We start from the raw sequence: 23,931 nt of genomic DNA on the forward strand, positions 1-23,931 counted from the left end.
CACGAAAGTAGCTGCGGTAGCGGGTGGCGACTGTAATTGGCCGACACGGAGGTGGCGTGAGGCAGCGCAGTGACTATGAAAGTTCACCGAGCAATGGTGGGTTCCACCACATCGTTTTTGTTTATTGGGCAGCGCGTGACGCATATTTGCAACATTCGTAGCAAAATTTTAAGCATGGTGGCATTTTTTCGGCAATATATCAATAGGGTAGTTGTTGGAGACTTTTTTGCCCCAAGCCACCCAACCTGTCTTTAGGGCAGCTGTTGGAGATGTTGCCTGTGTATCATACCAAAAACCTACATTTGAGCTTCTACTTGTCCGTGATGTTTTTTGTCTAATAAAAAGAACCCTAATATATATTCGATGTCGGATTAAAAATCTGACACCCACCCTCAGATACATAACGTCTGATCCTGATTGAATGCATGGCAATTACCCGCTGCCATATGAAAGTTTTTTCTGACAAATTTTACACTATATGACAATTTTCACTTTAGAGCATGTCAAATCTTACGCAACAGTGAACAGTCTGAGAAATTTATCTTTTTTCGCATGGGAACTCTGGATGTTTGTTGACAAACGCTAAAAATCAGACGCCATACTTTTAGCATTTGCCAAATAAAATCAGATCGTTGCTATTCACCTTATTACCAGCATAGTGAAAATCATCCTTCCTACAGCGCCGCGGCTTCGAAAGTGATACGCCACCTGCTCCCCTTGTCCGTGCTACTGTATATACGTATACACAAACCTACCGAACAAGAACAACAGTGCGTGGTACGTACGCCCAAGACGCGTGTCCATGTGGGCGCGTCACGCTGACACAAGACGACAATTTCGTACTGTACAACCTGGCCGTGAGTAGCGAGGTTTTGGCCACCCACCAGGAGCCATTTTTCGGCCTCCGTTTGATGCCCAGATCGACCCGTTTTGCACATAAACAACACACAGTAGAAATGGTTAAAAATCACTCAGAACGAGCAATAAGTTTGACAAAAACTTTCATGCAGCGCTTCTAAAAACAAAAACTTTCATGCAAGCAGAGCCGCAGCTAGGCACAACCACAACGCCGTCAGCGCGGGCCACACGACCCCCACCCGGTGCGATCCGCCGAGGTCGAGCCTGGGGATGCCGGCGTCGTCGTCGGTGCCGCCGGCCGGGCCGAGAGCGGCGCCCGGGCTTGCCAGCGGGGCGCCGGCGCCGGCTCCGGTTCCCGCGGGGGCTCCCTGCGGCGTGGAGCCGGCTGGCGAGGTGACGTGCACGTGCAGCTTCATGCCGCCGAGGCAGTGCATCTGGTGGCCGCAGATGAAGTACCGGTCGCCGCCGGCCGTCAGGGGCACCGTCGTGTTGCCGTCGCTGCTGGAGAGCAGCGCGTTGGCGGCGCTGCAGCTCTTGAACCCCGCCGCGTCCACCTCGTCCAGGGTGTGGGTCTTGGAGTACGTGAACACTGCAGATCGATCACAAGGCGCACGTGGACAAGTGGTTAAGCAAAACTGATCATTAAGCGTAGCTAAAACAGTAAGTAGCGTGATTCATTCATACCTAGAACGTCGCCGACGTTGAATATCTTGGCGGCGGCCCACGACTGGAGGTCGGCGCTGATGTCCCAGCCGGCGCTGTTCCCGACGGTGTACGACGCCGCCCGCGCCTCCCAGGCGACGCCGTGGAGGAGCAGGGCGCACAGCGCGAGAGCGACGCCAGCTTGGGCCATGGATGTATGCTAGTGCAGATTGCAGAGATAAGAAAAATTAACTCATACTGCATCGTCAAGAGCTTGGATATATATGAGCTCCCTGAGCGCCGGTTCTTGTTGAGGATTGGGTAACCTAATCTTTCGAGCGCGTCGCTGGAAATAATCGACCTAATCTTGTAAGGCGACCAGGGGACGGTGTTGCAGATTGATTAAGCGAGCGACACACGCGGGCTAGCGGCTGAAAAGGTTGTAAAATGGGGAGGTGCAACGGTCTTCGTGTGCTTGTTCTGATTTGAATATGTGATCGCGGGGATGAATGGGGGTGTTTGGTGACGCAACTTTCTCTTGTGCCGTTGGTACTAGGTATCGGCGGTTAAGCTGTTCCTGCCGCTCCAGGCTCGTGCCGGGCCATCTTCACCATTTTTGTGGTTTTCTACTCTTCTTTTTTATAGCTACTTGTTCCCTCACTTCTTGGAGAGGATTTTGGTTTTCTAGTAGGTTGAAACTGTTAGACTGAGATCATAACCGGCAAGTTGGTCTTGCGCCAGCCGTGCTGGTCTCCCGTGCGAGTCGCATGGCACCGCCCTTGCATGAGCCATGCAGGGTCAAGCCGTCTCTATCTACTCCTTGGATATAGGATCGGCTGTTGCTTAGCGTGTGTGTGCGTGCGTTGTATCCTCTCTCCCTCTCTCAAAGTGTACTCTCTTATATATGCTGCCCCTGAGAGGATGAATACAACTTGCATATTGAGCTCATTCTTATAGTTTAACATGGTATTAGTTTTGTGATCCTCCTTTCTCGCTTCCGCCATGGCCGAGGAAACCTCCGCCGCCGCGGCCGCCGCCGCCATGGGCGCTCCTCAGGCTTCCTCCTCGCCTCCCCCTCCCCCACCGGCCACCTCCCCTCTGCAGGTCGCCCCCTCTCCACTGCCACTCCTTGCCGCCCCTACCCTCCCCCACTTCAAGACGGCGGCGCAGCTCCATGCCGAGCGCGTTGAAGGCGCCAACATCTTCCACCGTGTCCGCATCGTCCTCGACATGCAGGGGAAGAACTACTCCATCTGGCGTGGGCTGATGGAAGAGGCCTTCGATCAGTTTGACGTGAACGCCCACGTCTCGCCCGACTTCTCCGATCATCAGCACGACCCGACGTGGACCATCATCAAAAAAGCAGTAAAAACCTGGTTCTACAACACCATGTGTCCTGAACTTCTCGGGTTTGTTCAGGACCGGAAAGCCACGGCCTTTGAGCTTTGGACCAAGCTGGAAGCGCTCTTCCTCAACAACCAGCGCTCCCGGCAGTTCCATCTCAAGACGGAGCTCTACGCCGTGAAGCAGGGCGACTCCACCATCCTGGTCTTCTGCGCCCGGCTCAAGTCCGTCGCGGACGCCCTTCGCAACGTCAACAAGCCCGTCGACGATGATGAGCTGGTGATCCAGCTTCTTCGGGGCGTCGATCGGAATCGCCACGGGATGACGGCTGCCATCATCGAGAAGTCGCCGAACCCCATGCCCTTCGAGCAGGCCGTCGGCATGTTCCTCCACGACGAGATGACCTCCGGTGGCGCCTTCCCGGCCGGTTCCCACACCGCTCTTGCGGCTCACGGCCGCCCCCCTGCTCCATCTCCGGGGGGCGTCTCCGGCAGCGTCACCAAGCAGCAGGGCGGCGGCAGCAAGCCCGGCACCCCCTCGCCGAACCAAGGTGCCAACAAGCGGCGGCGCTACACCAACAACGGGGGGTACCAGGGTGCGTCCTCCGGCCCCAATCCCTGGACTGGGCATGTGTACGCCTACCCGATGCCTCTCCCGCCGCCGCCCCGGGCACTCCCCGGCCTCCTCGGCTCGCGTCCTCAGGCACACGCCGCGTTCGGCGGCCCTCAGCAGCCGCTCCAGCCGGCGTACGGGTACACCTACGGCGGCCCTCATCTGCAGCCTGCACCCATGCCGGTGTTCCCTCCGCAGCAGCAGTACCTCCATCACCACCAGCAGCAGCAGGCATACCTTCCGGCCCCGCCACAGCAGCAGTTCCTGCCTCCGCCGCCCGCCGCAGCCTCTGATTCACATGGCGTCGACCACGCCGCCTTGATGGGTGCTCTTCACAACCTGTCCCTACAGTCTCCGAGCGGCGGCTGGGTCACGGACTCCGGCGCCTCCGCTCACATCACCTCGGATCCTGGTAAGCTTTCCTCCGTCGTCCCTGTATCAGGTTATCCCCCAGTTTATGTCGGTAATGGTAGTTCCCTGCACATTAGTCACATTGGTTTTGCTACTCTTCCAAACCCCCATCGGCCTCTCTATCTAAATAACGTCCTTGTTGCACCTGATCTCATCAAAGATTTATTGTCCATTCGTCGTTTATCTACTGATAACAACTGTTCCGTCGAATTTGATCCCCATGGCCTCTCTGTGAAGGATTATGCAACCAAGGCGGAGGTCCTCCGGTGCAACAGTAGCGGCGAACTGTATGACATTTTTCCACCGGCTGCACCCACTGCCTACGTCGCCACCGTCTCACGCCTTACAGATCTTTGGCACCGGCGTTTGGGTCACCCCGGCGATGCCACTTTTCATAGCAATAAAAGTTTAGATCATTGTAATAAAAGTGTTTCTGATGGGCGCTTGTGCCATGCTTGCCAGACTGGAAAACATGTTCGTTTACCTTTCAGTTCCTCTCTTAGTTCCACCACTGGTCCATTTGAATTACTCCATTGTGATCTTTGGACTGCCCCTTTATCTAGTGTCTCTGGCAACAAATATTATCTCTTAGTCATTGATGATTTCTCGTGCTACCGATGGACTTTTCCTCTCAAACAGAAATCGGATGTCCCTGTCGTGTTTCGTTACTTTCATGCATATGTCCGCACGCATTTCGGTCGTACCATCCGTACTCTCCAATGCGACAACGGACGTGGGTTTGACAGTACCCAAAACCGCGACTTTCTGCTTCCCTTTGGCACGGTGATGCGCTTCTCCTGCCCTTACACGTCGCCCCAGAACGGGAAAGCCGAGCGTGCTATTCGTTCGACGAACGATGTGGTCCGCACGCTCTTACTTCAAGCATCCATGCCTCCTCGCTACTGGGCCGATGCTCTCACCACCGCCACCCTCCTTCTCAACCTTCATCCCACCAAAAAGTTGTCCCTCATCACGCCTCACGAAACCCTTCATGACACACCACCCTCTTATTCTCACCTGCGTGTTTTCGGGTGCTTGTGCTACCCCAACACCGAGGCCACCACGCCACACAAACTGGCCGCCCGCTCCGTCGCGTGTGTCTTCATCGGCTACCCCCTCGATCACAAGGGCTATCGCTGCCTCGACCGCTCCACCAACAAAGTGTACACATCCCGGCATGTTGTCTTTGATGAGTTCGTTTTCCCCTTTTCTAACACCCCGGCGGCCTCCCCACCGATAGACTTTTCCCACCCGACGTCCTACGACGGCCCAACCCTCTCCTCTGCTCCTGTGATCACACCGCTAGTCGTTAGGACTCCTACCACGACCGCCACTCCGCCCGGCGACGGCACTGCCACGGCGGCCGTCTCGCCCGGCAAAACCGTTGCCACGGCGGCCGTTTCGCCCGGCGCTAACGCTGCCACGACGGCCGTTTCGCCCGGCGAAAACGCTGCCACGGCAGCCGTTTCGCCCGCCGCTTCCAGTGCCGCGACACCGGATTCCACCGCCACCCGGACCTCTTCATTGATCGATAGTAGCCCCTCGTCTTCCTCCTCTGGTAGCACTACCAACCCCAGACCCCTCCCTCCGCGGGCCGTTGCTGTTGCACCGCCTGCTAACCCACATAACATGCGCACTCGTGCCAAATCCGGCTTTCACTTACCCTCACGCCGCCTCAACTTCCTTGCTGATTTTCGTGGTGTCTCGCCGCTCCCACGCACCTACCGGGCTGCTCTTGTTGATCCACACTGGGCCAGCGCCATGAGTGATGAGTACCAAGCTCTTCTTCAGAATGAGACTTGGGCTCTTGTCCCTCGCCCCTCCGGTGCTCCCGTCATCAGCGGGAAGTGGGTTTTTCGGCACAAGTACAACTCTGACGGCACGCTCGCTCGCTATAAAGCCCGTTGGGTTGTTCGTGGCTTTTCTCAGACCGAGGGGATTGATTACGACGAGACCTTCTCTCCCGTCGTCAAACTCAGCACTATCCGCGTCGTTCTCTCCCTCGCTACCTCTCACTCCTGGCCTATCCATCAGTTAGATGTCAAGAACGCTTTCCTTCATGGCCATCTTGCTGAGACCGTTTACTGCCAGCAGCCCCTCGGGTTCGAAGACCCTGTTGCACCTTCTCACGTTTGCCTCCTCAAGAAATCTCTTTACGGCCTTAAGCAGGCTCCACGCGCCTGGTTTACTCGTTTTGCCGCATTTGTCGCGTCCATCGGGTTCGTCTCCTCTAAATGCGACACCTCTCTCTTCATTTACAAATCCACAAACCACACCGCCTATCTTCTTCTTTACGTCGACGACATCATTCTTACGGCCTCATCGACCTCTTTTCTTCACTACATCATCTCTCTCCTTCGTGGCGAATTCTCTATGACTGACCTCGGTACACTCTCTCATTTCCTTGGCATTGCCGTGACTCACTCACCCACAGGGCTCCATCTTTCTCAGCGGCAGTATGCCTTGGATATCATAGAGCGTGCTGGCATGGCCAATTGCCATCCCATCCATACTCCCATCGACTCTGGCGCCAAACTCTCCATCACTGACGGTGATCTCCTCGATAACCCTACTATCTATCGCAGTCTAACCGGCGCCCTCCAGTACATGACTATCACTCGTCCTGACCTGTCCTATGCCGTTCAGCAGGCATGTCTCTTCATGCATGCCCCACGTTCCTCCCACTATAATCTTGTCAAACGCATCATTCGTTATCTCAAAGGCACCCTGGACTACGGTCTCCACATTAACCCATCCTCACCGTCCACTCTCTTAGCATATTCCGACGCGGATTGGGCAGGCTGCCCCGACACACGACGCTCCACCTCTGGTTTTTGCGTTTTTCTTGGGGATAACTTGATATCTTGGTCGTCGAAGCGACAGCTTACTGTTTCCAGGTCGAGCGCTGAGGCGGAGTACCGGGCCGTTGCCCACGTCGTTGCCGAGACCGCTTGGCTCCGCCAGTTGTTGCAGGAGCTTCACCAGCCTATCGCCAAGTCTACGGTTGTGTATTGTGATAATGTCTCTGCTGTGTACATGTCAGCTAACCCAGTGCAGCATCGCCGCACCAAACACATTGAGATTGACATTCACTTCGTCCGTGACAAGGTTTCACTCGGCGAGGTCCGAGTGCTTCATGTCCCTACAACCTCTCAGTACGCGGACATCTTCACGAAGGGCCTGCCTACTGCTACATTCACCCAATTCCGGTCCAGCCTCAACGTTTGGCAAGCCCGCGCTGAGACTGCGGGGGGCTGTTAGACTGAGATCATAACCGGCAAGTTGGTCTTGCGCCAGCCGTGCTGGTCTCCCGTGCGAGTCGCATGGCACCGCCCTTGCATGAGCCATGCAGGGTCAAGCCGTCTCTATCTACTCCTTGGATATAGGATCGGCTGTTGCTTAGCGTGTGTGTGCGTGCGTTGTATCCTCTCTCCCTCTCTCAAAGTGTACTCTCTTATATATGCTGCCCCTGAGAGGATGAATACAACTTGCATACTGAGCTCATTCTTATAGTTTAACAGAAACTAAAGTACAGTTCCCCGCAAAAAGAAACTACAGTACCGTTTTTTTAGCTATTTGTTTTACTTTGTCAAGGGAAAGAGAATCCTATTTGTTTTTTTAGGGTTTAGAGAATCCTATTTGTTTTTTGGGCGGTGCTACGCGTCGGCCGGCAGATCTTTTTAAAAGATCCGCCACCTCATGAGCTATTTGATTATATGAGGCGATCAGTCATTTCTTTTTCTCTAATCTGCAACAATACTCTTGTTGCAAAACTTCTTCTTCTCTAACTTTCTGCAACAACAGTCATGTTACAAAAAATCTCTTATTCTCTAATTTTCTGCAACAAGACATTTGTTGCAAAATATTCTCTTCTCTAATTTCCTGCAACAAAATCCATGTTGCAAAACTTTTTCTTCTCTATTTTTTCTGCAACAAGACCCTTGATGCAAAACTTCTCTATTTTTTGCAACAAGACCATTGTTGCAAAACCTCGATTGCAATAGGACCCAACATCTCCAGCCTCTTCTGTGTATTCCCGCAACAAGAGTGTTGATGCGAAAACTTGCAAGAACGTCGACGGATGCAACAGAGAGAGCACCCCATGGTCTCTACATCACCCACTCTTTTACGACGAAGGAAGGACGCCAATTGCCGCTGCCAATGTGGTGGGGTTGCAAGAACGTGCTTGTTTGAGAAGAGGTGGGGATGAGATCCAAGGAAATAGGCTGGGAAGGAGAGATGGAGGTAGGGGATGAGAGGGTCAACGGAAGAATGCGTGGCTGTTGCGGTATGCCTTTTCGAAGCAGGTGCCCAGTTGCAAGAACTGGAGTACGGAACGCTCTGCATGGTGAGATGACATCCAGAATTTTGGTGGAGATAAGGATGAAAGAGAGTAGCGGTGCGCTGCTCATCAAGACGCGTGTCAAGCATAGAACACGGCAGATGTGAAGGAAAATATCCACCGGTTGACCAGTAGCTTTTCCCTTGTTTTTTAGGAAAAAAGAATCCTATTTTTAGGCAAGAGAATCCTATCTGTTTTTTTTAAATCCTATTTGGTAGTACAGGCCAATCGGCACACAACGCCCAACTCCTACCGTAGTTCCTATGTGGTTTGGCCCAGGTAGTTTTTTTTTACTCACCGATTTTGGAAATCTTCGGTTCCCTTGGTTTTCTGGGCAGGTTTTGTTTGTGTTTTTTCTTCTGTTTTTGGGCCGGTTTTCCAATTCGGCTTTGTTTCTTTTTTATTTACATTTTTAACATGAAATTTTCAAATTTCATTTTTTTACCAAACTCATGAATATTTATTTCAAATTTGTGAATAAAAATATTTATTTCTTAAAATCAGCAAAAAATTTGGATTCGTGAACAATTTTTAAATTCATGCAAAGTTCAAAATTATGAACTTTTAAACATCTGTAAGAAGCAAACCGGTTTTTTATGTGTACTGGAGTTTTTTTAACACGAGAAACCAAAAAAAAGAGGTCGATCAAACCTTTCCAGCAAGTGAGCGAGAAAGCTCTTTCCCAATGATTAGTGCGCCCTGAATTCGTGTTAGCGCTCGCATGCGCTTTCAGTGGGCCGTGGCCCACTAATGAGCATGAAAGAAGTTATTATTGTTCTTTTTGGCGGTGAAATGGTGATAGAGAGATTTGTGCCATCGCAGATTTGATTATTCGGATTTAATGAGTTTATGTTATTGCGTCATGCCGTTTCTGTTGGTTTATTTCTTTGTGGACTGGAATCTTTGCTCGACACTATAATGCACATATTGTGATTCAACGGCCTACACTTCTAAGAAATCATCCGGCCGAAGTACGTTCATTACTCAAGTCTTCTCATCTTTTGGATGAACGACTCAGGGGTCCTTCAAAAAGCTTTATTAGTAATCAAGTTCGGGAGGGGGGATTGAGAGGGTGGCCATATCGTCACTTCGGTCTAATTGTTGCATTTTACTAAAGTATTAAGAGTATTTCGTCTTGAGAGATTTATACCATGGAGAAGATGTCTTCAAGAAACATCATCGTAAATCTTTGTTATAGGAGTTATTACTAGCAAGATGCCCGTGCATTGCACGGAACATCAAGATGCATTTTTTTTACAAAAACACCTGTTACGATTAACCCATGCAGGAGTAATCCCATGTGTAGAAACTAATGATATCTCAAGAATTTTATCGGAAAAATGGTATCTCGAGAATTTCATCGAAAAAATGATATCTCGAGAAAGACGAGAGATAAGGTGAGGAGAAGTGGGGCGTTGTGGTGACTGGTGGTCGGACTGGGCGGAGGCATGGTGATGGATGGCGCCGGCAGCGGCCACCATGCCAGATTGTTCCAGAGACTTCCTTTTTTAATTGCTCAACAATGAGGTTGTGGGAGATAAGGATGAACGAGGCAAGGCCTTATTTGTAAATGTGAAGAGAGGTGCGGGTATCTTTTATAAAATTGTCATAGTTTGCTTTCAGTCTGTGAGATATAGATACGGTCCATATTACAAGATGGCAGACACACAACATTACCAACTCGTTTTTTAATAAGAGTAGAGATGTATTTTCTTAGATCTTGTATCCAATGCGATGTACCTGTAATGGCTATGAGTATGGGTTAAACTACAGGGTTCTCTAAAAATACATTGATTTGATGGAATATCACATTCTTAGTTGGAATTCCATAAGATTGAATTCATATTTGCATTGCTATAGTTTCATGAGCAATACGTCGATCCATTATTTATGTTGTTGTAGTACCCTTTTCGTTCCAAATTACTTATCGCATAAGTGGATTGATCGGTTTCCGAGGGAGTATCTTTTTTAACCACTACGTGGACGTATATCATGTGACGTGGCGTGCCCAGCTTAATCACTTCCCGCTCGGAACAGTCGCACTGATTAAGAGCTCGGCACCGCCCCCTGCCTGCATCACGACGACAATGCCCTCCTCGGCACCCGGCGAGACGATGCCGCACGAGACGTGCACGGGCTTGCACCCATCCAGCACGGCCTCCTCGAGACCGGCCTCTTGCCAGCACGCGTCCCGAAGCAGGTGCCCCGGAGGCGTCGTCGTCGTCGTCGTCGTCTCCCCGTCACCTCCCGCGCAGGAGCGCAGGACGTTCAGCCCTCCCAGGCCATCGCCGGCGAGAACCGTGAACCGCGTCGGCTTCTCGACCCCCAGCTTCTCGCTGGCCTGCGCGACGCACGCCTCGGCCAGCGCGCGGCGGCCTGGCGCATCGCCGACGACCCTGAAGAGCACGGTGGTCGCGGCGTCGCCGGCCACGGAGACGAGGGGGATGGACCTGAGACGCCTGGTGGCGGCGCGTGGGTTTCGGAAGTAGCGCGTGTACCGCAGCATCTGGTTGGGGACGAGCTTGTTCTGCGCCTGCACCTGCGCGTGCGTGCGCGCCCACGACTTGAGGAAGTTGATGAAAGACAGCGGGTCGGCGAGGAGCAGGCTGCAGCACGCGCCGATGGCGTAGCCGCCGCCCCGGAACCACGTCAACTGCGACCAGAAGCAAGCACGACATTTCTGCGACTGCGATTTGTATCTCAGGAGGTACGAAAATGCACGAAGGGGGAGTTCATGCATGTATACCTGCATGACGAAAGGGGAACACTTCTCGGGGTCCTTGGCCTCCACGTCCGTCGAGAGCGCCAGCGCGGGCTCCTTGCTCGCGCGGTCCTCCGCCTCCAGGAACGCGGTCAAGGTCGTGTCCGCCGACGCCATGAGCAGCCGCACGCCGGCGTCGCAGAGCTTCACGTCCCAGTCCCACGGCCCTTCGCCGCCGCCGGCGTGCCGCCGCCACAGCCGCCCGGCCATCTTCGGGTGGTCGGCCAGCGCCTCGCTGAGCGACTCCTGCACCCACGCGGCCTGCTCCAGCTGCGCCATCGCCTCGCCCTCCAGCCGGTCGCGGTAGTAGAGCACCGCGCGGAACCGGTGCTGCAGCTCCGCGGCCGCGATCGGCGGGCCGGTCACGGCGATGGGCAGCGTCCGCCCGCGCTCCAGCGCGACGCGCGTCGGGACGGCGGTCTGCATGGACTCGACGTGGATATGCGCCATTCTGGCTCGGCGTCTGCGAGCGTCGCCCGTGCGCGCGCGGCCGACCCTGCCAAATATTGCCGAGAAGTGGTGTATTGGAGAACACCTGGAACAGTGCCCAATTTATACGCGGTATGTGCAAGTTTACGTGCCATTGCCATCGACGCATCGTAGTATTTCGAGTCGTTTGATTCTGGCTCTGCGTCTGTTGAGGTCACGCGCATGCTGTGTTGCTGCTGTTGAAATCGAGCTAGTGTTTCGGACTTTCTCCATCGAGGGAAGTGTCACAAACTGTCATGTTTTTTTTTTGAGCTCACAACCTCACAAGTACTGGACCGTTGAAAAGCCCAACTATGTCGACCAAACAAACAGGCCCAGTCCAGGCTAAACCGGGCCGAGTGGCAAGGTCATAGAACCCACTCGTGTTGTCTCTTCTTCCGTCTCTCTGTCCGCCTCGCCGCTCCCTCCTTGTGCGCATTTGCCCGAACACTCCACGCGCGCCGCCAGCCACCCTACCTCGCCCACTGCCGTCTCCTCCACTCACCACACCAGCGACCTCCCCCGCCGCCGCCACGCCATGCAGAAGGTGCGGCTCAAGTGGGTGAAGAACCGCGGGCTGGACCACATCATCGACCGGACCACCTCCATCCGCGCGTCCTGCCTCATGCTCGACTACCTCGCCCGCCAGCCGTCGTCCCCGGTGCCGGCCCGCGCCCTCGCGCGCTTCCAGAAGCCGCTCGGCCTCACCGTCCCCGTGCTCCGCTTCCTCCGCCGCCACCCGACCCTCTTCGCCGAGCAGCCGCACCCGCGCTTCCCCACCCTCCCCGCCTTCTCCCTCACCTCCGCCTCCGACATCCTCCTCGCGCGCCTCGCCCGCGCCTCCGCCGTAGACTCCCACCTCCGCCTCGCGCGCCTCCTCCTCCTCACCCGCTCCAGGTCGCTCCCGCTGGCCTCCATCCTCCCGCTCCGCTTCGACCTCGGCCTGCCCTACGACTTCGCCTCCTCCTTCCCCTCCTCCCACCCCGACGTCTTCGCCGTCTCCAATAACCACATCTCGCTCTCCGCCTCCCGCCTCCCCGACGATATCGCCATATCCTCCCTCCAGCGCCGCCACGCCGAGGCCATCACCGGGGCGACCTACCGCAACCTGTCCCGCCCGCCGTCCTCGTCGCATGCCCCCCTCGCGTTCCCGATGCGGTTCCCGCGTGGGTACGGAGGGATGAAGAAGGTCAAGGCCTGGATGGACGATTTCCACCGGCTGCCTTACATCTCCCCGTATGATGATGCCTCAGGGATCGACCCTGACAGCGACATCTACGAGAAGAGGAACATTGGTTTGCTGCATGAGTTGCTCGGGCTGATGGTGCACAAGATGGTCCGGAGGAATGCCATCCGGTTGCTCCGCGAGGAGCTTGGCCTGCCTCACAAGTTCACGAGGTTGTTTACGCGGTATCCTGGAGTGTTCTACCTGTCGTTGAAGTGCAAGACGACGACACTGGTGCTTCGTGAGGGGTATGAGAGGGGGAAGCTTGTGGAGAAGCACCCCCTCGCGGCGGTGAGGGACAAGGTACAGTATGTGATGCGCACTGGCGTGTTGTACCGTGGGAAGGGCTTGTCCAAGCTGGTTTTAGACGAGGATGACGACGAAGAGGAGGGTACACTGGATGGAGATGAGGAGTTTCAAGGAGAGGGGATGGATGAGGATGCTGATGTTGAGTGCTTTGGTATGGAGATTGTGGATGACGACGGGCCTGGCAATGATGATTATGATGAACGCGATAGTTATGATTGACACTGGATGGTGATTTCTGCGTGCCGCATGTTGCTGTTTTGAGATAATGGGTGGTGACTTCACTCAGGTGAGGATTTCAGCAACAGGTTTCAACTTAGTACCTGTAAACTAGGGGTTCACACATGGCTTTCAGCAACCTGAAAATGAGTGGTTTCAGAAGGCAATCATAATACCATTGTGAATTGCTAGTTCCACTAAATTTTTGATGTATTTTATATTGTCTGCTTGAGATGTAGAAAGCTTGTTTAGATACCTAGTTTCTATGGTCATCTTTTATTTGTCGAGGTGAATGTCCCTATGGCTCTCTCTGCTCTCTGGATAGCATGAGATGAGAGTCATCACGATTCAACTGTATGTTAGATAGTTAACCGAACACATTTTCATGTACAGCTTCTTATTCAATTTGTGACACACACAAAATAGAGTTGCAGCTATCTTAGGTTTGTTGATTGTTGTAATGAGTGGCTGTATTTGCCAAAGGGGGTATTACTGTAGAAGATGTTATCACATCTTCCTTTCTTTTCTCTTTTTGAGGGAAAAAGATGTTATCACATCTTCTTGGGGAAACCATTATTCTTGTTGGTATATTAGAAACTGTCAAGCCATAATGTAGTGTCTAGTGCTAGAGGTACTCTAACCCTTATAATATTGCTTGTCATGGGGGCTAGAAAATTAGAAATAACTCAGAAGGCAGCTTGATACCTGGATGTTGGATAGCCTAGCTTCGAGACGCTTAATTCTCTCTGTCTCTATTTCAGGGCATGAAGCAAGCCTCACAAGGACTAAGTTATGAACTTTAGCCAGGTTATGGCTGCAAATTAGATGTCGGTTTTGTAGGTGAGACTTAATCCTGTTTGGGCAGACGATGATTTGATCAGATTTGGGCAGACAGTGACCAAATGCAAACTATGATTTCCTTGATTGCAGAAGATCTGCTTGGAATTTTATTGAAGTTGGAATAAAATGTAGATATTTCTTGATTAAGTTGGCTCATTTGTGAGGTGGAAAACATTTATCTGTTGCTAACCTTTTGTGATGACAACCAGCCTCTCTCACCAGTCACCAATGATAGACATGAGTGTGGCAGTGTCTCTGACTCCTGCTCCTTACAATCTTTCCAGCCAAAGTGATGCTGACCCCCTTTGCAGTCTTGGCAACTTCTGTAGGACAAATGATTTGAGCTTGCCACGATTATTCTGAAGCCACGTTCTTTCTTTCTTGTTTTCTTAAAAATGGTGCGGTTTTGGTTATGTCTGGCTTAATTTGCCCTGCATGAAATTTCTGTAGCAAGTTCAGTGTGACTTTCAATGATAATTTTAGAGGTTACAAGTCTTAAATGCCATATTAAAACCTGAAATGCTCAGAAACTGATACCACTTTCAAGTATCTTGGGTTTTTCAACTGGCACCTCCAAGGCTCCAACTCCAAGGTTAGGAAATCAGGTGGTATGCTCTTCTGCGTCAGTTCACTTCACTCCTTGAATTTGGCAGATGATTTTCTGCTCCAGTAGGTCTGTTGTCAGAGCATAAGTATTGTGTGTAATATTAAGCCATCTTCTCAGTCTCAGTGTGCACTGTGCACACCTGGGTGATTGATATAAGTTGCTTTACGAAGTCTTGCCAATTGATGTTGCTTGGTGTGGGTATCAGTTCCTCTGGGAATGCTAGAAATTGTTTTGTTTCCATCATAAATGGTGCTGACATGTTGAGCTCCTTTGATCAACCCCGGTCTTCACTGCACTTATCTGCGTTTGCCGACCAAAGAATTATTTGTCCAGGTTTCTTGCCTTCTTTTCATTTTGCTATCAGAGTTCCTTGGACTTCATAATTTGCTAGGCAGTTTTGTTCCGTGCTGATGTAAATGCTGAAGATGGGATGTCGTAAACTTGTTACTGATTCAATTGTGCATGTGTATTGCACCTGTTGGTGAATCAATAGTACCGGCTATCTGTCTACACATAAATAAAAATGGTCTTGATATCCGTTTGAAGACAGTTTGTTTGGCGATACTATCAAGGCATCAGGCGAGGTCACATGTTGAGTTCGCCACATTTTTTGTACTGAATGCCAAAGTGCTACCGTTAGGTGGCCCAGCGGACTGCATACTTTGTTCCATGATTTGTTGCTTGTTGATGTAAATGCAAAAGATGGAACGTTGTAAGCTTATAAGTGAACCAATTCTGCCTGTGTAATTCAGTGGATACAACAACTGTCACCGTATGGAGTCACATACCTTCAGGACAATGGGAAATTTCAGGTTTATGACGACAGAATCACAGCAAGCCACCAGCTAAGATTACAGTAAAGCTGAAACGAAGAAGCTGCCGGATTCGCCAGTAGCAAGAATGAAGAAACAGCAAGCTTCTACAGTAAGTATGCACATTTTACTGGCTTACTGCCAATTTGGCTTGACATTTCAATTGTCAGATGTAGTCATTTCGTTGCCAACCTGCAGCGAACCCCTTCGCCAACCCGTGCTTGCCTTGTTGATGCTGGACACGACCTGCCCGCTGGCTTGGCGGAGCTCGTTGTGCCCTGTCTAGAGCTTCCAGCAACGCTCTTCTGCTCAAAACAGCCGGCGCTCCTGCCGCTCACATCTGTGCAACCTTCTGAAGCACCCATGGCATCACCGAGGCCAAGCCCTCCAGCAGCCCGTCGGAAGACCTTGGCAGGCATGAGGATCTCCAAGGAAGGCGGGATCTCTCTGCAACGGATCAGGCGCCCTTCCAACCGCACGCCGGCTGCCCCGGTTGCAAAGGTGGCTGAGCGCCTTGTTTGTCACAGCCTGGGCATAACCAAAGATGGTGAAGATGTCACCGCTTCGACCCTGAATGTGTTCACGGAGAGATTCAAGGAGCAGCTCCCCCCTGAAGTGATTGTGGCCATGAGGGATTTTTTCAAGCTTGACGATAGTGCTGTTGCTGCTGTCGAGGACGCACTGATAGACCACGGTGGTGCAGCGGCTATGGCTCTGTGTGGCTGGAACAAGATGGCCAGGGATCGCAGCCGGCGATCGCCTGAGTAGGCAGTCCCTGGGTTAGGGCTTTCATGTTTGTTATGTTAGTACGCCATCCTGATGCTTTCCAGGAGATTGCACTTGCTACTAGTTTGCACGTATCCAGTTCGTGCATAGGTTTTAGTTGCTTTGGGTCTTGTAGATGGGACTGTGTTCCCATTGTGTGTGTGTTGGTGTTTAGTCAGGTTCGGCCGCGGGCCATGTACCTGGGACTTGGATCCCCTCCTGGTTGTATTATTGTTATTCCTTATGTTAGTCAAAGGGCATCTGCTGTGAACCCATGACAGAACAGCCTATCAATACACTCAGCTGGAATGTGAGAGGGCTTAATTGCCTGGACCGTAGAGCAGCTGTCAAGGCTACCATCTCTGACACCACTTGTCATTTGGTCTGTCTCCAGGAGACTAAGTTGAGCACCGTTGACAGATACATTGCTGCTTCTCTCGGTGGAAACAAGCTTCAGAGTTTCGCGCACCGACCGGCCACCGGAACCAGGGGCGGAATCCTTATGCTATGGGATGACAGCCTCCTTCATGTCTCCGACATCACCACCTCGACTTTTTGTCTCTCTGCTATGGTGCGGATTCGCGCTTCCGACGACTCCTTCAAAATCACGTCCGTCTATGGCCCCACCGACAGCGCCTCCAAAGACGCTTTCTTTGCGGAGCTGCTTAGCCAGAAGCCACCTCCGGGAGTGGCATGGCTTGCCACTGGAGACTTCAACCAAATCTACCATGCCAGGGATAAAAACAAACGGAATGTTAACCGTAGCAGAATCAATCGCTTTTGTGCCGCTTTGCAATCTTGCGAGCTCAAGGAGATCCATCTACAGAACAGGCGTTTCACCTGGAGCAATGAGAGGACAAATCCCACCCTTTGCAAACTTGACTCCTTCTTCTGCAACGCCGAGTGGGACACCACCTTCAACACCCATGTGTTGCATGCCTTGTCATCATCCCTCTCCGACCACTGCCCTCTCTTGCTTGCTGATGACAAAGGACCCAAAAGACCTCAGTCTTTCAAGTTTGAAAATTTCTGGACCTCCCTTCCAGGATTCCATGACATCGTCCAAAAGGCATGGGCCGAGGGCGTGTCACACACGGAGCCTTATCTCATTTTGCATCACAAGCTCAAGAAGACCGCGCTACGTCTCAAGGAGTGGAGTAGAAGACTCTTCTCAGCAGCGAACATTCACTTCCACGCGGCACTACCCGTGATCTTGAGGCTGGACATTGCGCAGGAATCGTGCCCCCTATCGCCGGAGGAGCTTGACCTACGTGCTAGACTAAAACGCAGGGTGATCAGTTTGGCAGTTCTGCAGAGGGCCAGAAAGAGCCAATGCGCCCGAATCACTAACCTCAAGGAGGGTGATGCAAACACAAAGTTCTTCCACCGCCGCGTCAATGCCCGAAGAAGAAAGAACCACATCCACCGCATCAAGCTCGCAAGCGGTTGGGTTACTGACCATGGCCAAAAAGAAAAGATCATCCATGACCACTTCTTTGAGGTCATGGGGAAGGGGCACACGAGCAACCTTGACTTCAATTGGGAGGAGCTCAATGTGCAGCCGGTCGACCTTCACACCCTGGATGACACTATCACTGAGGAGGAGGTTTGGAACGCCATTAAAGAAATGCCAAGCGACAAGGCTCCCGGCCCGGACGGCTTCACGGGTATCTTTTTCAAGAAATGTTGGGCCATCGTCAAACCTGATATCATGCGAGTCATCCACCGGTTTGACTCCCTTCACACGTCCAATCTTCAATGGTTGAACTCCGCCAATGTGGTGCTCTTGCCCAAGAAGGATGGCGCGGAGGGCATCTCCGATTATAGGCCCATAAGCCTCATCCATGCCATTGCCAAAATCATTGCTAAGGTGCTCTCCTTGCGGCTTGCCCCGCATATGGATGCCCTCATCTCCAACGCCCAAAGCGCCTTCATAAAAAAGAGAAGTATCCATGACAACTTCATGTATGTGCGGAACTTTGCTCGACGCCTCCGCAGGCGCAAGACCCCTGCCCTTCTGTTCAAGCTTGACATAAGAAAAGCCTTCGACTCTGTCAAATGGGAATTCATCCTGGACCTCCTGCAATGTAGGGGTTTCCCTAGCAAATTCCGTGACTGGATTGCCGCACTGCTTTGCTCCTCATCCTCGCGTTTCCTGCTCAATGGGCTGCCCGGACCTCCCATCTATCATGGTCGTGGTTTTTGTCAAGGGGACCTGATCTCGCCGCTGCTATTCGTCCTCGCAATTGACCCGCTTCACCAAATTCTTGAGTTGGCAACTAGGAAGGGCCTCCTGCATAAGATTCGGGGACGAGGCGCTATGATGAGAACCTCCTTATATGCGGATGACGCAGCTATTTTCATGGCCCCAATCAAAAAGCGACGTCGACAACCTCGCCACCATCTTGAAGGGTTTCGGGGATGTCACGGGTCTATGCACCAACTTCCACAAGAGTTCGGTTGTGCCAATCAGATGTGCCAATGTTGACTTGGATCATGTCCTCAGTGCCGTTCCCGTGTCTAGAGCCACCTTCCCGATGAAATACCTGGGACTCCCACTCTCGGTCTGGCAGCTCAAGACTGTGGATTTCCAATACCTTGAAGACAAGGCGGCCGGCAAGCTTGCCACCTGGGACGGCCAAAACATCACCACCATCGGGCGCACGACACTGGTCAGATCGGTTATTGCCTCCCAAGCAGTGTATGCCATCACACCTCTCATCGTGCCACCACGCTCTCTTCACAACATCAACAAATTGGAGAGGGCTTTCCTTTGGTCTGGTTCAGATAAGACGACCGGTGCCAAATGTAAAGTGAATTGGAAGGTGGTTTGCCGCCCCAAGGAGTATGGAGGCCTTGGGGTTCTAGACACTGACAAGTTTTCTTGTGCCTTACGCCTTAGGTGGCCATGGTATGAATGGAAGGAGCCAAACAAGCTTTGGGTGGGGCTTGGGAACCCTTGCACGGAGGAGGACATGGACTTCTTCTATGCCTCAACGACCATCATTTTGGGCAACGGTGCCAAAACACCTTTTTAGGATTCCCCATGGCTTCTTGGGCGGAAACCGAAGGACATTGCCCCCTTGATTTATGCGGCCTCCACGCGCAAGAACTGGAAGGTGCGGGAGGCCCTCCATGGAGATGCTTGGATTCTTAAGATCGGTCGCAACACCATTGTCTCCGGTGCCCACATCCTCCAATTCTTCAAGTTATGGATGCTTGTGCATGACCTACACTTGGATCAACAAACTGACGATGACATTATTTGGAAACACGCCAACGACGGGTCCTACTCCGCGGCCACCGCCTACAAGGCTCAGTTTCTTGGACTGACACTTTCGCCCATGGACTTTATGATCTGGAAGGCTTGGGCCCCTCCTAAGATCAAGTTTTTTGCTTGGTTGGCTATCCAAGACCGGATTTGGACAACCGACAGATTGGAGCGGCGCGGTTGGCAAAACTGTGGTCTTTGCCTGCTTTGCAATCGTGTTGGCGAGACGGGTGCACACCTCTTCTACAAATGCCGCTACACCATAAGGCTATGGAACTCGGTCATCCTTGAATTTGGTCTAGCACACATGGACACCTCCTCTTGGCATTTGGATGGATCCGTTTTGGAATGGTGGGAAAAGCGAACCTGCTTGCAAAACCCAAACCGACGAGCCCTGGCCTCACTTACAATGCTAGTCTCTTGGACGATCTGGAGCGAGCGTAATGCTCGGGTCTTCCGACACAAGAGCGCACCGCCTCCGGTCCTTCTCCGTGCTATCATCAACGACGTCAAGCTTTGGATTATCGCGGGAGCTAAAAAACTGGGGTGTATTCTTGTGCACGAGTAGTTGCCATGCCGGGCATACAGATCATTTGTAACACTCTAAAACACTTCTCTCTTATTTAATGAATGAGGCAAATCTTTTGCCTCCGTTTCGGAAAAAAAAATTTGTTGCCAACTGAAGTGTAGAGTGGCATGTGTAAATATTAATGCACAACTGTTATGAATTTAACATGTCAAAGTTCACCCTCGTTCACCCCACACAGAAATTTGCTGGTATCATTGTTAAGAAGATAATGTAAAGCCAAGCTTAATTGAGTTCTCCTTGGTTCTTAGCTTCTAAAAGACCTGCAGCTAAAGATTTGTTCTGGATGATGTGTCTGCCATTCAATTCGATTCTATTGCAGAACCAATTAGCTGTATCTCAGAGTGCTGTCAACTTGCTGCAGATTCACAAAACCCTACTTGTTTGTGGATTTCGACGTGTTGTCAAATAATTGGCTAGGGTACTTGACGTGCATAATTTATTGAAGTCTCTTGTCGAGAATCTGTTCTAGGACTTCTTCCGAGCAACGCAAGCGCATGATATGATTTTGTTTACACCCAAAGGTGTTTTTCTTGGTCTGTATATTATTCATTATCTTGATAAAAAATGCATTCCCTTTGTGTAGATGGTTTTCTTGCTTATGAACTGTTTGCTGAGTAGGTAGTGCATTACCCTAATTACTCTCTGACTCTCTGGTGCACCACCATTTGAGCAGCCGCTGTTTTTTTTTTAAAAAGATGCTACTCTGTTAAGCTTATACAGTACGTTGTGCTACCGCATGCTCCAAGTGTCAAGAATTACAGACAGATTATGCCATATGCAGATGGTCTTATGCCGCTTTTCATTCAGCCTTTTAAATTACACTGAAATTTTCATATGCACATATATTATAGCATATTGCACTGATAATTCTTATAAGATGTTTGTTTTGCTTTTATGGTGGCAGCAAGGCTCCAAGAACAGAGCATTGGCTGGGGCTCTATCCATGTATATACCCCTTGTGGTACAATTATCGCGGGGTCCTCCACTATATTTTCTTTCTTGCTTATCTTTTCTTGCGCTATTCAAATGCTCAACTTTTGGTACAGTATCCTCGAAATGCCACATGCTTGTTCTATTTCTAACTGGATGTAAAAATTGCATCATCCTCCACTGCAGCATCCCAAAATTTTACCAAGGAAACCAAGAAGGCGACACATCCAGAGGAGGGAGCAACTCGACCCTGCCGTGCAAGGCAACCATGATGAACCGTGAGGGAAAAGAAGGCAATGCCAAACCTTGTCTCGACTCCTCACAGTCGTGCCGAAGTGTGGAAGCCCCCACAGCCTCACATCATGTCTTTTTTATCAGGCCAAAGCAGCCAGGCATCATGGCCTGGGAGAGATGGATGGAGCACAGGCGCATGCATGCATGCATGCATCCATGCCCCGGAAGACCAGCCTTGGACTCTGCAACTTTCCTGGATTCCAATGCCCGGACGGGTGGACGGCTAGACATCCTTGCTAATCGCTCCGAACTTTGTCAAAAGGAATTGAGGTCCGCTGCTAATCCCAATGCCTCGTGATGCTAGTTGCTGGTTTAACCTCTGGGGCCAGGCCGGGCAGCTGATGGCGCTGGAATATATGTCTGATCATTGTAGATCATGCCTCCTCTTTGAGCTTTGATGATGATCATCCATTCCATCCTTGTCCTTCACACCTCCCCCTTTCCCCTGTTCACGCATGCATCGTACTGTTGCCTAGAGGCTGGAGCAGAAAGCATGTGGAGATTATATTAATCTAAAAAAATGATGAGAGGCTAAGATGAATCCTGACTGTCTTAGACTCTGAACTGATGCACCCACATTGATCTTTAAAACCAACAGTTTGTCCAAAATGCAGGTAGTGCATGAAACTATGCGCTGAAACTCGGTCATGGCAATCTTTGCCAGTGCTAGTACTGAACTTGATAGAGGCTGGCCTAATAAATGGCACCTGCTTTTATTTTGCTTCGTCTATTCTTCAGGGTCACATGAGGCCCATGAGGCATCATTCACTCATGCCATTCATCTGACCGTGAAAAGTGGAGGTGGAGGTGCGCAGGCGGTGCATGGAAGCTGCTACTTGCAATCTGTTGGCAGAAGAATCGGGCAGCAGCGTCCATTCCAAGAATGAGAAACCTGTGATAATAACTGCCAAGTTCTTAATTGCATGCGCATAGGATGATGCATCATTGCCCAGTCCAGGTCCGTGATTTGCTCCAGGCCATCTTGGAGTTTTCCCTCCCTCCTCTTTTTTCTGCCTCCCGTCCTGTTTTTGACATGTCCCCTTCCGCAATACGCCAGGTCTTTTTTCAGAGTCAGGTCACCTCAGTTCCTGCGGTACCAGCTGGGTGTGATGAACTATTTTCTTTGGTCATCTGCTACCGTTTTTTTAGAACTGCTAGAACAAGTTCATATAACGAAATTATTCTCTGAACAGCTTGTTTGGGCGTCGACGTCTTCCTCCGCTGCTATCTGGAGACAGAAACTGGACCGGTAACGGGGCAACAAGTGGCTTAACCTCAGTCAGCCGTCAGCTTATCTTTCTTCAGCTCAGTTGATGAACCTCTAGATAGTGCAAAGAAACAATCAGGTACCCTAAAAAAGAAGAAAACAACAGGCAATATAAATCCACTGTCCTTCCCAATTATCAGACCCCCTCCCAAATCATTTTAGCACAAGTTATAAATTGACCGTACAGCGACACAAGGTGGTGGAGCCAAAAGTAGTCTTCGGGAAACTAATTGTTTTCCGGTCAATAGACAGAATTTTTACAACAGCTACTAGTCTAGACTCTAGAAAGCAAGACATGTGGTACGACGACGCCATATGGCCATCGGGGATTAGGGGTTCGGGATAAAGGTTAGCAAGAGAGGACATGCTTTGTGGGGCGACTTGACGAATTGTCTGCTTGTCCGGGCAACAACCGCCACATTATGCGCCACGGGAAATCACGCGCCTTATCGCACCCAAAGCCACCTATGTGATCATTCTGATTAGTTTAGCTGATAGCCCTCACTAACACCACCACCAGCTGATGACCCCTCAAAGAAAGGTCGTGAGAGGTGATAATGATATTGCTATGGGGAGAATATCATACTATGGAAATGGAAAAGCACAATGTTCAGAATGTCACTTTGCCCAGTTGCCCTCTGGCTACTGTTTGTGCAGGCTCGTGAGCTCAGTGAGCTTGGCTGCTACTCCCTCCCTTTCTTTTAAGTAGTCCGTATATAAAATTTGACTGAAGTCAAACATTACAAAAAATTGACTAACTTTATAGGGAAAAAATATCAAGGCTCAGTGGCTCACAATACGAAATCAATATCATTAGATGTGTCATGCAATTGATTTTCATACTATATAACTATATAACTTTAGTATTATAGTAAATGATAAATTTTTAATATAATTTTGGTCAAACTTGGTGTAGTTTGGATTCAAGCAAATCTTATATACTAGCTAATTTAAAAAAAAGGAGGGGAATATTAGTATATGTAAATATATTGGAGATTCTGCGAGGTTTTAGGCTTGTTAACGAAATAACTAAATGTAGATCATGCATGTATTTTAGAGAAGTGTGTGTGTGTGTGGGGGGGGGATATAGATCACCTTTGTAAGCTAAGAGTCTACCTGGTTAAAAAAATCCTAGGAAGTTTGTCTTCTAGAATTTATTGTTCATCTTTGTTGACGGGGTTATACCTAAGGAGTAGGCCCAAGTATACATATGGGCCCAGCCTAAGGCCCGAGCCAATCAAGATTACGGTCTAAAATGCAATGCTAAGGGGCTAATACCCAACCCATTGGAGCTGCAACCCAACAGTCGGTCACAAGGAAGGCAAGAGCAGTTGGATGACGCACAGTCGGTTACGTCCTAGGATATCG

At 50.9% G+C, this 23,931-nt stretch overlaps 3 protein-coding genes across 3 annotated transcripts; 1 reads left to right on the plus strand and 2 right to left on the minus strand.

Moving 5' to 3' along the window:
- Positions 1–922: 922 nt before the first annotated feature.
- Positions 923–1,760, minus strand: LOC123185790 (blue copper protein). The gene is made up of 2 exons (XM_044597614.1): positions 1,543–1,760; positions 923–1,447 (listed from the first exon to the last, which is right to left on the minus strand). Exons 1-2 carry the CDS (start codon positions 1,709–1,711, stop codon positions 1,032–1,034), a joined length of 585 nt encoding a protein of 194 aa, XP_044453549.1. The 5' UTR covers positions 1,712–1,760; the 3' UTR covers positions 923–1,031.
- An 8,207-nt stretch (positions 1,761–9,967) lies between these two features.
- LOC123189977 (uncharacterized) lies at positions 9,968–11,505 on the minus strand. The gene is made up of 2 exons (XM_044602517.1): positions 10,956–11,505; positions 9,968–10,862 (listed from the first exon to the last, which is right to left on the minus strand). The coding sequence occupies exons 1-2, from the start codon at positions 11,418–11,420 to the stop codon at positions 10,227–10,229; spliced, it is 1,101 nt and encodes a 366-aa protein (XP_044458452.1). The 5' UTR covers positions 11,421–11,505; the 3' UTR covers positions 9,968–10,226.
- A 264-nt stretch (positions 11,506–11,769) lies between these two features.
- Positions 11,770–14,171, plus strand: LOC123189976 (protein WHAT'S THIS FACTOR 9, mitochondrial). Its single transcript, XM_044602516.1, has 2 exons — positions 11,770–13,258; positions 13,950–14,171. Exon 1 carries the CDS (start codon positions 11,977–11,979, stop codon positions 13,189–13,191), a length of 1,215 nt encoding a protein of 404 aa, XP_044458451.1. The 5' UTR covers positions 11,770–11,976; the 3' UTR covers positions 13,192–13,258; positions 13,950–14,171.
- Positions 14,172–23,931: the final 9,760 nt, after the last annotated feature.

Source organism: Triticum aestivum, chromosome 2A (assembly GCF_018294505.1).
Source record: "Triticum aestivum cultivar Chinese Spring chromosome 2A, IWGSC CS RefSeq v2.1, whole genome shotgun sequence".
NCBI classification, from domain to species: Eukaryota; Viridiplantae; Streptophyta; class Magnoliopsida; order Poales; family Poaceae; genus Triticum; species Triticum aestivum.

What these genes read in the sequence shown, in the direction of transcription:
- LOC123185790 (XM_044597614.1), bottom strand. Translation starts at nt 1,711, where the DNA reads ATGGCCCAAGCTGGCGTCGCTCTCGCGCTGTGCGCCCTGCTCCTCCAC. An exon ending in CAACGTCGGCGACGTTCTAG is followed by an intron (nt 1,448 to 1,542) that starts GTATGAATGAAT and finishes ATCGATCTGCAG; the next exon opens with TGTTCACGTACTCCAAGACC.
- LOC123189976 (XM_044602516.1), top strand. Translation starts at nt 11,977, where the DNA reads ATGCAGAAGGTGCGGCTCAAGTGGGTGAAGAACCGCGGGCTGGACCAC.
- LOC123189977 (XM_044602517.1), bottom strand. Translation starts at nt 11,420, where the DNA reads ATGGCGCATATCCACGTCGAGTCCATGCAGACCGCCGTCCCGACGCGC. An exon ending in GTTCCCCTTTCGTCATGCAG is followed by an intron (nt 10,863 to 10,955) that starts GTATACATGCAT and finishes TTCTGGTCGCAG; the next exon opens with TTGACGTGGTTCCGGGGCGG.